Source organism: Eucyclogobius newberryi, unplaced genomic scaffold (assembly GCF_026437365.1).
Source record: "Eucyclogobius newberryi isolate DKJ021-1_F unplaced genomic scaffold, fEucNew1.0.hap1 SCAF_8, whole genome shotgun sequence".
Lineage (NCBI taxonomy): Eukaryota > Metazoa > Chordata > Actinopteri > Gobiiformes > Gobiidae > Eucyclogobius > Eucyclogobius newberryi.
Window position 1 is genome coordinate 31,969,183 of NW_027316500.1, and position 14,877 is coordinate 31,984,059.

At 44.9% G+C, this 14,877-nt stretch overlaps 1 protein-coding gene across 1 annotated transcript in view; it reads left to right on the forward strand.

Moving 5' to 3' along the window:
- The window catches only part of LOC140351348 (ras and Rab interactor 2-like), a 47,142-nt gene that overhangs the window by 9,737 nt on the left and 22,528 nt on the right, over positions 1 to 14,877 (forward strand). Inside the window, exons 6-7 of the mRNA XM_072437155.1 lie at positions 627 to 718; positions 13,508 to 14,848. Coding sequence (XP_072293256.1) covers positions 627 to 718; positions 13,508 to 14,848 — 1,433 coding nt within the window. The remainder of the gene's footprint in view (positions 1 to 626; positions 719 to 13,507; positions 14,849 to 14,877) is intronic.

Genomic DNA, 14,877 nt, shown 5'->3' on the forward strand with positions numbered 1-14,877 from the left:
CCAGACTGTGTAGGGCATAGGGCACCAGCCAGACTGTGTAGGGCATAGGGCACCAGCCAGACTGTGTAGGGCATAGGGCACCAGCCAGACTGTGTAGGGCATAGAGCACCAACCAGACTGTGTAGGGCATAGGGCACCAGCCAGACTGTGTAGGGCATAGAGCACCAACCAGACTGTGTAGGGCATAGAGCACCAACCAGACTGTGTAGGGCATAGAGCACCAACCAGACTGTGTAGGGCATAGAGCACCAACCAGACTGTGTAGGGCATAGGGCACCAGCCAGACTGTGTAGGGCATAGGGCACCAGCCAGACTGTGTAGGGCATGGAGCACCAACCAGACTGTGTAGGGCATAGGGCGCCAGCCAGACTGTGTAGGGCATAGGGCACCAACCAGACTGTGTAGGGCATAGGGCGCCAGCCAGACTGTGTAGGGCATAGGGCGCCAGCCAGACTGTGTAGGGCATAGGGCACCAGCCAGACTGTGTAGGGCATGGAGCACCAACCAGACTGTGTAGGGCATAGAGCACCAACCAGACTGTGTAGGGCATAGGGACTTTAAGGCATAGGGAACCAGCCAGACTCTCCTCCTCCCTCCACAGTCTTATCTTCTCTCTCTTCTTGCAGAGACGTTTTGCCATTTCCTCTCAAACTCCCAGAGTCGATCGCCTCGGCTCAGACTTCTGCAGAACTCGATCTGATCTCCAAACAAGGACCAGGTACGTGTCTCTGTAGAATACTACGTGTGAGTTAGAACAAGGACCAGGTACGTGTCTCTGTAGAATACTACGTGTGAGTTAGAACAAGGACCAGGTACGTGTCTCTGTAGAATACTACGTGTGAGTTAGAACAAGGACCAGGTACGTGTCTCTGTAGAATACTACATGTGAGTTAGAACAAGGACCAGGTACGTGTCTCTGTAGAATACTACATGTGAGTTAGAACAAGGACCAGGTACGTGTCTCTGTAGAATACTACATGTGAGTTAGAACAAGGACCAGGTACGTGTCTCTGTAGAATACTACGTGTGAGTCATTGTGGCTTTAGTAGTTTCTCTCTGTTTTATTGTGGGATGTCGACCACAGAACAACATGAAGCAGTTGATGAATCAAGAGCTTTTGTGCCGTTCACCTGAAGATGAACACTTTTTAATTTCATTTTGTTTCATATTAGAGGAGTTTTATTGAGTTTGGGACGATGATTAAACCTGGACTAAACCTGGACTAAACCTGGACTAAACCTGGACTAAAACTGGACTAAACCTGGACTGAACCTGGACTAAACCTGGACTAAACCTGGACTAAACCTGGACTAAACCTGGACTAAACCTGGACTAAAACTGGACTAAAACTGGACTAAACCTGGACTGAACCTGGACTGAACCTGGACTGAACCTGGACTAAACCTGGACTGAACCTGGACTGAACCTGGACTGAACCTGGACTGAACCTGGACTGAACCTGGACTAAACCTGGACTAAACCTGGACTAAACCTGGACTAAACCTGGACTAAACCTGGACTAAACCTGGACTAAACCTGGACTAAACCTGGACTAAAACTGGACTAAACCTGGACTGAACCTGGACTGAACCTGGACCGAACCTGGACCGAACCTGGACCGAACCTGGACCGAACCTGGACTAAACCTGGACTAAACCTGGACTAAACCACCTGAATTACTCTGATATTTAGGTGAAATAATGTAAACTTGAACTAAAGTTCCTTTAATCAACATAAAATAATAGTTTGTTTTAAAGTGAATGTAGTATTTTATTGTCTTGGGGCAGAAAACACGTATATCATATATAAGTTTATTGCTGTAGCTGCTGATGAGGCGTTTCCTCAGGTTTATGACTAAACTCTCTAAATAAGCAGTTTTTTTATCATGATGAAGCCTGAGGTGAAGTTATGTCTTTTATAACTCACATAAAGACAAAAACTCATCCAAACCCACATTTAAAAGTCTAAGAATTAAGTCTAAAGAATAAAGTCTAAAGAATAAAGTCTAAAGAATAAAGTCTAAAGAATAAAGTCTAAAGAATAAAGTCTAAAGAATAAAGCCTAAAGAATAAAGTCTAAAGAATAAAGTCTAAAGAATAAAGTCTAAAAATACTTTATTCCCCTCCCCCCTGTACCTCCGTAAGCCGTTATGTACCTGTATAAGCTGTTTTGAACCCATTTTAAGCCATTTTGAACCCGTTTTAAGCCATTTTGAACCCGTTTTAAGCCATTTTGAACCCGTTTTAAGCCGTTTTGAACCCGTTTTAAGCCGTTTTGAACCTGTTTTAAGCCTTTTTAGATCAATATTGTAGTTTACAATAAACAAAATGTAAAAATAAGGATCTCAGATATCATGTTTCAACACTAAACACCAGAAAAAGAGCATAATTAATCTTTCATACTGAACACACTGTATTTTCTGACCTAAACGCTGACTCTGAACTGTCCTGCAGCGTCCGTGTGTTTTTACTTTCCACACACGTGTTTTTGTTCAGTCGTGACGCTCGTAAAGTCTTTTCTCCTCCCGCAGAGAAGTTTAACGGGCAAACTCTGGAATGACGCTCGAAAACCTCGAAAACCTGGATCCGTCTCACTAAAGCTTTTGTTTATATTTGTCATTTCCAGAACGTGACTTTGACAGAAAGTTAAAGTAAAGTTGTTTTTATATTTGCTGTAGCTGTTTATTAAGAGTTTCTGTTGTAAAATACTCAATGTTGTTCAGTAAAAGTGCAGAAAGTACTCGAGTAAAAGTGTAAATCAACAAGTCCTAAATGAGCCTTGAGTCAATCTTAGTTTTGTCAATATTTAGGCTTTTTTTTTTAGTTTGACTTCATAAATTAAGACTTAAACCTCTGAAATGACAAAATGTGTTTAAAGTATTGTAATAATATGGATTTTGCAGTATTTAAACCAGTATTGAAAACCAGGGATAGTTTGAGTTTTCCATTCATAAATCAGACTGTGGTGCCCCCCGTAGTCTGATTTATGAATAAAGTGTTTAAAGATTGAATAGAAGCAATAACTGACATTTAAACATTCCATTTAGGTTTATTTTTGATCATTTGTTTTGTTTTCCCACTTTTATATTGTGTCGTTTTCCAATTTTTACAACATAAAACCCAATAAAAACACATGTAATTAAGTCTAAATTGATGAGTCAATTTAATCAGTTAAACATATTATTTAATCTTTCTTCTTGTTCAAACAGAAACTGGAGCCTGGTTTTAGGTCTTTGGGTTTCCAGAGTAGAAATATACAGTTTTCTAGACTGAATAGAGCCAATAAGTGACATTTTTAATCCAACATTTGTGTGAAATCAAAACGTGTCCAAATCTGTGGGAAAAACAAAATGCGCTGGACAAACATTATTATTGGAAGAAAACACATCTTGACTCGACTTGAAAATGGACTAATCCGACCGACACTATTTTCTACACTTATTTTATTTTCATTTTCTGCTTCTCTTTGTCCGTTTTTTGTCACTTTGTGTTGTTAAAGATGAAAAAACAAAGCTGTAAAACACTGCAAACACTCACACGTCCTCTTTTCACTCTCGAATGTTTCAGTCCCATCGATTAAAGTCACGTATGACAGGTTTTTACAATGTTCTAATTGTGACTTTATTTAGTGTATTTACACCTGTCGTACATATAAATGATAGTTTTACACCGATCGAGCAGGTATTTGTGGAGAAAACGCTGAAAAATCTGTAGAAAATGACAGGAAGGGACATCACACCAGGGACAGGAAGTGACATCACATCAGGGACACTCATTCCAATCAAAGTTTATGCAGAATTTACACAAAAAAAACAACTTTTTTGACTCTAAACATTAATTCAACAAAATAAAGTCGCCCTCATTTATTTTTTTTCGTCAAATAAAAACATGTTGATCATTAGATGAGTTTTGGCCCAGTGTTCTCTGGGTAATTTCCTAGTGTGATGTCATCAATTACAAACAGGAAGTGACGTTATAAACTTAAAACATTTGCTATTCTGTGATCAAATGTTGTTATTATATTTAGACAAATTCAAAATATATTTATCTTACCATCTGCATGCTAGTTCCATGAGTGGTCCGACCTGTAGGGGGCGCTTTAAACCTGCACGGAAGTAAAAAAAAACCTTTTGTCTCGTGTTGGTTTCGCCCCGTCGCCGAGTTGTTTCAGCGAGTCTTTAGTGTCTTTGTCGTCTTTGTGTCGTCAGTCTGAGTCACGCCAAACACTGCCCAGTTTGTCCCGTTCAAACACCACAGTGGGCCGTCTCTGTCTGCGATGTGGGCCGTCTCTGTCTGCAATGTGGGCCGTCTCTGTCTGCGATGTGGGCCGTCTCTGTGTGCGATGTGGGCCGTCTCTGTGTGCGATGTGGGCCGTCTCTGTCTGCGATGTGGGCCGTCTCTGTCTGCGATGTGGGCCGTCTCTGTCTGCGATGTGGGCCGTCTCTTTCTGCGATGTGGGCCGTCTCTGTGTGCGATGTGGGCCGTCTCTGTGTGCGATGTGGGCCGTCTCTGTGTGCGATGTGGGCCGTCTCTGTCTGCGATGTGGGCCGTCTCTGTGTGCGATGTGGGCCGTCTGTGTGCGATGTGGGCCGTCTTGTTTTGCAATGTGGGCCGTCTCTGTCTGCAATGTGGGCCATCCCTGTGTGCAATGTGGGCCGTCCCTGTCTGCGATGTGGGCCGTCCCTGTGTGCAATGTGGGCCGTCTCTGTCTGCGATGTGGGCCGTCCCTGTGTGCAATGTGGGCCGTCTCTGTCTGCGATGTGGGCCGTCTCTGTGTGTGATGTGGGCCGTCTCTGTGTGTGATGTGGGCCGTCTCTGTGTGTGATGTGGGCCGTCTCTGTCTGCAATGTGGGCCAGTTTTTAAATACTAGTTACGACTCAAACAAACATCCACAGTGGAAAAAACAAATGAAATTTTCCGGACTATAAGTCGCACATTTTTTTCATAGTTTTGGCCGGGGTGCGACTTATACTCCAGAGCGACTTGTATGTGATATTATTCGTTATTTTCACACTGACAACCACAAGAGGGCGCTCTAGGCTCTAAGCGACGCAGAAGAAGAATCTGCACTTCCTCTTCCTCTGGAGTTTGTGGAGTTGTTTAGAAGTGACACAGAGGAAGAAGAATTACATGGATTTAGTGATTTGGGGTAAAACTGATGCTTTGGTAAACTTGTTAGCATATTCTTTATGCTATAGTTATCTGAATAACTGTTCATATGTTACGTCAACATACCAGACACTTACCACAGTTCTGCGTCATGTAGCTGAAGGTGTTAGCGTTAGCATACGTCATGTAGCTGAAGGTGTTAGCGTTAGCATACGTCATGTAGCTGAAGGTGTTAGCGTTAGCATACGTCATGTAGCTGAAGGTGTTAGCGTTAGCATACGTCATGTAGCTGAAGGTGTTAGCGTTTGCATATGTCATGTAGCTGAAGATGTTAGCGTTAGCATACGTCATGTAGCTGAAGGTGTTAGCGTTAGCATAAGTCATGTAGCTGACGGTGTTAGCGTTAGCATACGTCATGTTGCTGAAGGTGTTAGCGTTAGCATACGTCATGTAGCTGAAGGTGTTAGCGTTAGCATACGTCATGTAGCTGAAGGTGTTAGCGTTAGCATACGTCATGTAGCTGAAGGTGTTAGCGTTAGCATACGTCATGTAGCTGAAGGTGTTAGCGTTAGCATACGTCATGTAGCCGAAGGTGTTAGCGTTAGCATACGTCATGTAGCCGAAGGTGTTAGCGTTAGCATACGTCATGTAGCTGAAGGTGTTAGCGTTAGCATACGTCATGTAGCTGAAGGTGTTAGCGTTAGCATACGTCATGTAGCTGAAGGTGTTAGCATTAGCATACGTCATGTAGCTGAAGGTGTTAACTTTAGCATACGTCATGTAGCTGAAGGTGTTAGCATTAGCATACGTCATGTAGCTGAAGGTGTTAACTTTAGCATACGTCATGTAGCTGAAGGTGTTAGCGTTAGCATACGTCATGTAGCTGAAGGTGTTAGCGTTAGCATACGTCATGTAGCTGAAGGTGTTAGCGTTAGCATACGTCATGTAGCTGAAGGTGTTAGCGTTAGCATACGTCATGTAGCTGAAGGTGTTAGCGTTAGCATACGTCATGTAGCTGAAGGTGTTAGCGTTAGCATACGTACACGTAGCTGAAGGTGTTAGCGTTAGCATACGTACACCTATTCACCATGTTCTCTCATCTGTTATTATTTTAAACTGCATTAACAGATGAAAAATGAGACTTATACTCCAGTGCGACTTGTATATGTTTTTTGCTTCTCTATTATGCATTTTTTGGCTGGTGCGACTTATAGTTCGGAAAATACAGTACTTTTATTTCAGTCTGTTTTTGGTTCAAATGTGACGTTCTAAAGAGACTTGTGTCATTGGTGTCAGAGCGATGATGAAACGTCTATTCCTGCTCGCCGCTCGCTCGCTCGGCGCTCGCCCGCCGCTCGCTCGGCGCTCGCCCTCCGCTCGCTCGGCGCTCGCCCTCCGCTCGCTCCGGTTCGGCTGCATTCCTCTGAGACAAAAGCTTCACAGACAAAAGTATTTGAAGCTAGAACTTGAATTACAGTCAAAGTACTGAGGGTTCAAGTGCCTGGACTGTAACGTGCAGAAAGACGAGTTCAGAACGGCGTTTAGAAGATTACACTGAGTTTATGTTTTCAGCTCTTTTTGCAGCCTTTTTGTATTCTAGACCATTTATTCTAATTTAGCAAATTTCAAAATAAGACTTGAATAAAAGAAGCCTCATCTGACTGAGACGGTCAGATGAGGCGGATACTGGTCTTGGCAGTAACCATGGTAACCATGGGCGTTGTGTCAGTTTTATTTCATTCAATTTAATTTTTCAGATTTTATTATTATTCTTTAGTAGTTTCTTTGTAGTTGTAAACTCCCGGCGCCTGAACACACCACAGAGGCCGTCTTCCCGTAACATTTCTCTCATCAAATGGCTCCAACTTCCTTCCCTGAATATTTAGTATTATTAGTATTATGTTTGGACTGTTGTGGTGAAGAAGGAGCTCCAAACACAAAGCTCTGGATTTACCGGTCACTGTATGTTCCTGACCTCACCTATGGTCATGAGCTTTGGTAATGACCCAAAGGACAAGATCGCGGATACAAGCGGTCGAAATGAGTTTCCTCCACCGTGTGGCTGGGCGCTCCCTTAGAGATAAGGTGAGGAGCTCGGAGTAGAGCCGCTGCTCCTCCAGCTGAGGTGGCTGAAGAGGCCCCGGAGAAGACTCTCGAGTCATTTGGACTTATTGTCCACAGTAAAGAAACAACAGGAGCCTTGAAATGAAATAACACGGCACGTAACGATTGCATTTATTCAATTTAATTAATTAAGTAATGAAATTAATGAACAACTGCATTTTTGCATCCAAATTAAAATATTTCTAACAAAAAAATAAAGACGTTGAAAATAATCAAATATGAATTTACAACGCACTGGGACAGATAAAGAGACACACAGAAGAGGGAAGAGAGAGAGATAAAGGGGAGGAGAGAGAGAGAGAGAGAAGGGGGAGGAGAGAGAGAGAGAGAGAGAAGGGGGAGGAGAGAGAGAGAGATAAAGGGGAGGAGAGAGAGAGAAAAGGGGGAGGAGAGAGAGAGAAAAGGGGGAGGAGAGAGAGAGAGAAGGGGGAGGAGAGAGAGAGAGATAAAGAGGAGGAGAGAGAGAGAGAAGGGGGAGGAGAGAGAGAGAGAGAGAAGGGGGAGGAGAGAGAGAGAGAGAGAAGGGGGAGGAGAGAGAGCGAGATAAAGGGGAGGAGAGAGAGAGAAGGGGGAGGAGAGAGAGAGATAAAGGGGAAGAGAGAGAGAGAGAAGGGGGAGGAGAGAGAGAGAGCTAAAGGGGAGGAGAGAGAGAGAAAGGGGAGGAGAGAGAGAGAGAAGGGGGAGGAGAGAGAGAGAGCTAAAGGGGAGGAGAGAGAGAGAAAGGGGAGGAGAGAGAGAGAGATAAAGGGGAGGAGAGAGAGAGAGAGAAAGGGGAGGAGAGAGAGAAAGGAGCAAAGTGGGAGGAGAAGAGTCAGTCTGAGCTCTGAGTCAGAGTCAGATCAAACAGAACGACAGCGTGTGAAGAGCCGGTCCAAACGTGTGAGTACTGCTACTGTGAGTACTACTGTGAGGAGTACTGTGAGTACTACTGTGAGGAGTACTGTGAGTACTGCTGTGAGTACTGCTGTGAGTACTGCTGTGAGTACTGCTGTGAGTACTGCTGTGAGTACTGCTGCAGTGTGGAGTACTGCAGTGTGGAGTACTGCAGTGTGGAGTACTGCAGTGTGGAGTACTGCAGTGTGGAGTACTGCAGTGAGTACTACTGCTGTGAGTACTACTGCTGTGAGTACTACTGCTGTGAGTACTACTGCTGTGTGTACTACTGCTGTGTGTACTACTGCTGTGAGTACTACAGCTGTGAGTACTACAGCTGTGAGTACTACTGCTGTGAGTACTGCTGTGAGTACTATTGTGAGTACTATTGTGAGTACTACTGTGAGTACTACTACTGTGAGTACTACTACTGTGAGTACTACTACTGTGAGTACTACTACTGTGAGTACTACTGTAAGTACTACTGTGAGTACTGCTGAGTACTGCTGAGTACTACTGTGAGTACTACTGCTGTGAGTACTACTGTGAGTACTACTGCTGTGAGTACTACTGTGAGTACTACTGTGAAAACTACTGTGAGTACTACTGTGAGTACTACTGTGAGTACTACTACTGTGAGTACTACTGCTGTGAGTACTACTGTGAGTACTACTGCTGTGAGTACTACTGCTGTGAGTACTACTGCTGTGAGTACTACTGCTGTGAGTACTACTACTGTGAGTACTACTGCTGTGAGTACTACTACTGTGAGTATTACTGTGAGTACTGCTGTGAGTATTACTGTGAGTACTACTACTGTGAGTACTACTGTGAGTACTACTGCTGTGAGTACTACTGTGAGTACTACTGCTGTGAGTACTACTGTGAGTACTACTGCTGTGAGTACTACTGCTGTGAGTACTACTACTGTGAGTACTACTACTGTGAGTATTACTGTGAGTACTACTACTGTGAGTACTGCTGTGAGTACTACTACTGTGAGTACTACTGTGAGTATTACTACTGTGAGACTACTACTGTGAGTATTACTGTGAGTACTACTACTGTGAGTACTACTACTGTGAGTACTACTACTGTGAGTACTACTGTGAGTACTACTACTGTGAGTACTACTACTGTGAGTACTGCAGTGAGTACTGCTGTGAGTACTACTACTGTGAGTACTACTGTGAGTACTACTGCTGTGAGTACTACTGTAAGTACTACTACTGTGAGTATTACTGTGAGTACTACTACTGTGAGTACTACTACTGTGAGTACTGCAGTGAGTACTACTACTGTGAGTACTACTGTGAGTATTACTACTGTGAGACTACTACTGTGAGTATTACTGTGAGTACTACTACTGTGAGTACTACTACTGTGAGTACTACTGTGAGTACTACTACTGTGAGTACTACTACTGTGAGTACTACTGCAGTGAGTACTGCTGTGAGTACTACTGCTGTGAGTACTACTGTGAGTACTACTGTGAGTACTACTGTGAGTACTACTACTGTGAGTACTACTACTGTGAGTACTACTACTGTGAGTACTACTACTGTGAGTACTACTGTGAGTACTACTGTGAGTACTACTGTGAGTACTACTGTGAGTACTACTACTGTGAGTACTACTGTGAGTACTACTGTGAGTACTACTACTGTGAGTACTACTGTGAGTACTACTGTGAGTACTACTGTGAGTACTACTACTGTGAGTACTACTGTGAGTACTACTGTGAGTACTACTGTGAGTACTACTGTGAGTACTACTACTGTGAGTACTACTGTGAGTACTACTGTGAGTACTACTACTGTGAGTACTACTGTGAGTACTACTGTGAGTACTACTGTGAGTACTACTGTGAGTACTACTTTTGCTGCAGAGCTTTAGTTTCACAGTTTGAGTTGTTTTCTGAAACTTCATTTTCCACATTTTAAATTATGGGAAAATCTGAGGTTCAGATGTGTTCATGGTTTGTGTTTTTATTGTTTTTTACATTCTTTATTTTTTTCAAATGCACAGAGAATGTTCAGTTTGACTCCAATTGGGGCTCACAATACACTGCAAAATTTTAATCCCAATAATAATAATAAATATAGCCGCAAGCGGCAATGATCGGCCCTCGCCACGCCGCCGCCACACCGCCGCCACGCCGCAAGAGGAGGGGGCGCTAACGCGCCCCAATTGTCCTTTTATTACGCTAAACATAACTAAACATTTAACCTCCATATAAAATCTGTAGGGGGCGCTGTGGCGCCAAATGAATTTATTTCACTTCAAGTAGGTTTAGGGCAAAGAGTTTAACAACTGATTTTAATTTGACGCAATTCGGACTTTATCTGCGCAAACGGCAGAAATGTTAAATTGGGGAGATTTCTGAAATTCTAGCTACAGTTTGCGGCTTCGCCGCACCGAGACCGTGAGAGGTATCAATGTAATTTGGATAACTTTTGATGTCCCACTCCTCAGTAGCATTTTCACCAAATTTCAGCTTTTTAGGGCCAACGCCCTGGGAGGAGTTCGTAAAAGTACGACGTTTGGAAAAACTCCGAAGTCATGTTTAGCCATTTTTGAAGCAATATGGCCGACATTTGGTTCGGGGGACGGCGTTGCCGTAATAATATTTTTTACTTCTCTTGTCACCATCTACCTCTGCGCCAAATTTCATGATTCTACGATCAGATTTTTTTTGGGTCATTTCCCATCTCTCAATGCATTTTTGGTACATTTGGGGGCGCTGACGCGCCAATTTTTTTTATTTTAGAAAAGGGAAATAGCCAGAATGTAGAGAGGCACGATTTTTAGAGGTGTGCAAATTTTTGTGACTTTTCGTCAATGTTCACTGGGTGAAAAATAGGGGGGTTGGTCCCGAGAAGAAGAAGAAGAAAGAAAGAAAGAAAGAAAGAATAATATTCCGATGCGAAAACAATGTTTCCCATTTTTCAAATATCATAAACTATACATTTTCGGAAAGCGCTCGCGCTTTCCTACCTCATGGTGTGGGTCCCTGGTCACTGACGGGTACTTTCGATAATTTTGAGTGGGCTCCGCCCACTTTGTGTTTTTGGCCCTCTATACAGTAATAATGTTCAATTTTTGCATTACATGCTTATATGCACGGAACATGCAAGAGATGGGGAACGTATTCGTGAGCTACTTAGCGCAAATGAGTGCTTTATATGGGGATGACGGTCGTCATCCCAATGTAAAGTGCTCGTTTAGTGCGAACTTTTGCACGGGCTTCGCCCGTTTACAACGGTAATGTTCCATTTTCCTACAACTAATTAGTATGCACGGGGCGTGCATGAGTGGAGGAGTGCGTTAGTGAGTGTTTGGAAGTGGGCGAGCGCTTCGCGCTCGATTTCGTGCGCACTACGTGCGCACTTTCGCAGCCGTGCTTCGCACGGCCTTACGAGATTAATAGGCCTCTCGCCAGCTTGTGGCGCTCGGGCCTAATAATAATAATGATAATGACAACAACTCTGTCCAAACTCTGTCCAAACTCTGCCTTTGGTGTGAGTCAAATCCTGCTTATTTTGGGACGTTTGTGACTCATGACTTCTCCCTTTGTGTGAGCTCAGAGTTAGTTAGCCACGACGCTAACGGGCTGAATGGGCTAATCCTACGACGCGCTGACGGTAAAGCGCTAACAGTAAAGCACTAACGGTAAAGCGCTAACGTAAAGCGCTGACTGGACCCTGAGCCGTGTCACGGGGAAGTGTGGTTTGTAGAGTCCAGGCTCCAGGTTTGTGGAGCGCTGCAGAGCTTGAAATGCCAAAACAAAACTCATTTTTGTTTCATCCTGTAGAATTTCTTAATCGTTTTGCCGGTTGGCGTTGGCGACATGGAAAGAATCACTGTTTGTTACCCGTCTTGTGTTGCGTTTTCTGATTCCCACAAGCTGCAAAAGCTTTACGTCGACCGCACTGAACAAGCGCTGCAGCAGAAAGTCGTGTTCTGGTCATGGCATTTGTCATCTGGACTTTAAAACACGTATGAAAAGACCTTTTAGAACAAAGACAGTGGCATTATTGAATCATAATGTCATAAAAGAATAAATCACTTTGGATTTTCATCAGTATTACACTTTACACATGGATTTTCTCCATCTAGAAGCCACATTTCAACTTTTTAATTGGTTTATTTGGTCTCAATGTACAAATAGAAATACCATATTTTCTGGACTATAAGTCGCATCAGCCAAAAAATGCATAATACAGAAGAAAAAAACATATACAAGTCTCACTGGAGTATAAGTCACGTTTTTGGGGACATTTATTTGATAAAATCCAAGACCAAGAACAGACATTTCATCTGTAAATACAGTTTAAAATAATAACATTATTATTATTACCAGAACATGGTGAATAGGTGTACGTATGCTAATGCTAACACCTTCAGCTACATGACGTATGCTAACGCTAACACCTTCAGCTACATGACGTATGCTAACGCTAACACCTTCAGCTACATGACGTATGCTAATGCTAACACCTTCAGCTACATGACGTATGCTAACGCTAACACCTTCAGCTACATGACGTATGCTAACGCTAACATCTTCAGCTACATGACGTATGCTAATGCTAACACCTTCAGCTACATGACGTATGCTAACGCTAACACCTTCAGCTACATGACGTATGCTAACGCTAACACCTTCAGCTACATGACGTATGCTAACGCTAACACCTTCAGCTACATGACGTATGCTAACGCTAACACCTTCAGCTACATGACGTATGCTAACGCTAACACCTTCAGCTACATGACGTATGCTAACGCTAACATCTTCAGCTACATGATGTATGCTAACGCTAGCACCTTCAGCTACATTACGTATGCTAACGCTAACACCTTCAGCTACATGACGTATGCTAACGCTAACACCTTTCAGCTACATGACGTATGCTAACGCTAACACCTTCAGCTACATGACATATGCAAACGCTAACACCTTCAGCTACATGACATATGCTAACGCTAACACCTTCAGCTACATGACGCACAGACAGAACTGTGGTGTCTGGTATGTTAACGTAACATATGAACAGTTATTCAGATAACTATAGCATAAAGAACATGCTAACAAGTTTAGCAAAGCATCAGTTTTACCCCAAATCACTAAATCCATGTAATTCTTCTTCCTCTGTGTCACTTCTAAACAACTCCATAAACTCCAGAGGAAGATGAAGTGCAGATTCTTCTTCTGCGTCGCTTAGAGCCTAGAGCGCCCTCTTGTGGTTGTCAGTGTGAAAATAACGAATAATATCACATATAAGTCGCACCCCGGACAAAACTATGAAAAAAGATGTGACTTATAGTCCAGAAAATACGGTATATTACTTTGCAATGACACATATTTCCAGCTGAACTTTGTCTTTGTTCCCTTCAGGTTTCTGGGACGCTCAATCCACCTCCAAGAGAAAAAGTTCGGGGTTCTCCGCTCCGGACCGCCCCCCGCCGCCCGCCCACAGAGCCCCTCCCGCATTTTCGACCATCTCGACGATATCTTCGCCGCAAATTTGCCCGAAACTCCAAACGCGTTCGCCCTCCGAACTCGAACGCTGTCAATCCAACGGCGCCCTGTGCTTCATCAACCCGCTGTTCATTAAAGTCCACCAGGAAGACGCCGGGCGAACTGAAAATGACGACCCAGAACGAGAATGCCGACCCGTAGAATCGGACGGTAACGTTGAACTCGACGATAGCCCCGTGAGTCCGAGCGATACTGAAAACGGCTCTTTCCATCGATCTCCTCCTCCTCCTCGACCGCCGCCGCCTCGCTTCGCTAACGCCCGCTCCGCTCGGCTAACGCGAGCCAGGAGCATGCCCGAAAAAGTCCCGTGGATCGCCGTCTCCAAGGAGAAATCGGAAGAGCGGGATCGGAAAAGCAAAGAGGGGAGTTTGCTGTCCAGACTGGGCTCGTCGCTCAGCATAAGCCCGTCCACGTCGCCGCCCAAAAGGATCTTCAGCATCAGCTCGCCGATCACCATCCCCAAGCCGTCCCTCCCGCTGTCGCTGGCGTCCTTCTCTTCCTCGCCGCGGCGCTCGTTCAAGATGTCGCCGTCTTCGTCGAGTCTAGAGGACGCGCAGTGCCACCTCGCCATGCAGGACCACGTGATCGAGCGGGCGCTGCGGCGTGCGCGGCTGCAGAGGAGCGCGGCGTTCACGGAGCGGGACGACGGCAAGGAAAGCGACGCGGCGGACGAGGAGAAACGGGACGGGGGTCAGCGTCTGAGCGACATGAGCCTGTCCAGCGAGTCGGACGATTCGGTCGACTTCCCGCGAGCCAACTTCTTCTTCCCGCCGCTGCACGAGCCGAACTTGCCGACCGTGGAGATGATGAACGCCGACCTGCCGCTGTCCCTGCCGCCGTCGCTGCCGCTGTCCCTGCCGCCGTACTCGAGCATGGAGGAGGACGACGAAGACGAGGACGACGAGGAGGATTACGGCGTCGGGCTGGAGAGCGACCAGGAGCAGGACCAGGACCAGGATCTGACGCTGGTGCCTCCCGGGCATCGGGCCAAGCGCAGGAGCAGCGCCGGCGCCGTGGTCATTCAGAACGCCTTAAAGGGCCAGCTGCGCAAAATGAGCGGCGTGTTTAACTCGCTCCTGACGCCGGAGAAAAGGGCCGTGAGGAAGGTGCTGGAGCTGTCCCGGGACAAAAGCACGTACTTCGGGGGTTTGGTGCAGGACTTCCTGGGCTACATGACGGACCAAGGACAGGAACAAGGTGAGGAGGACGCTTTATACTCCCGGGTT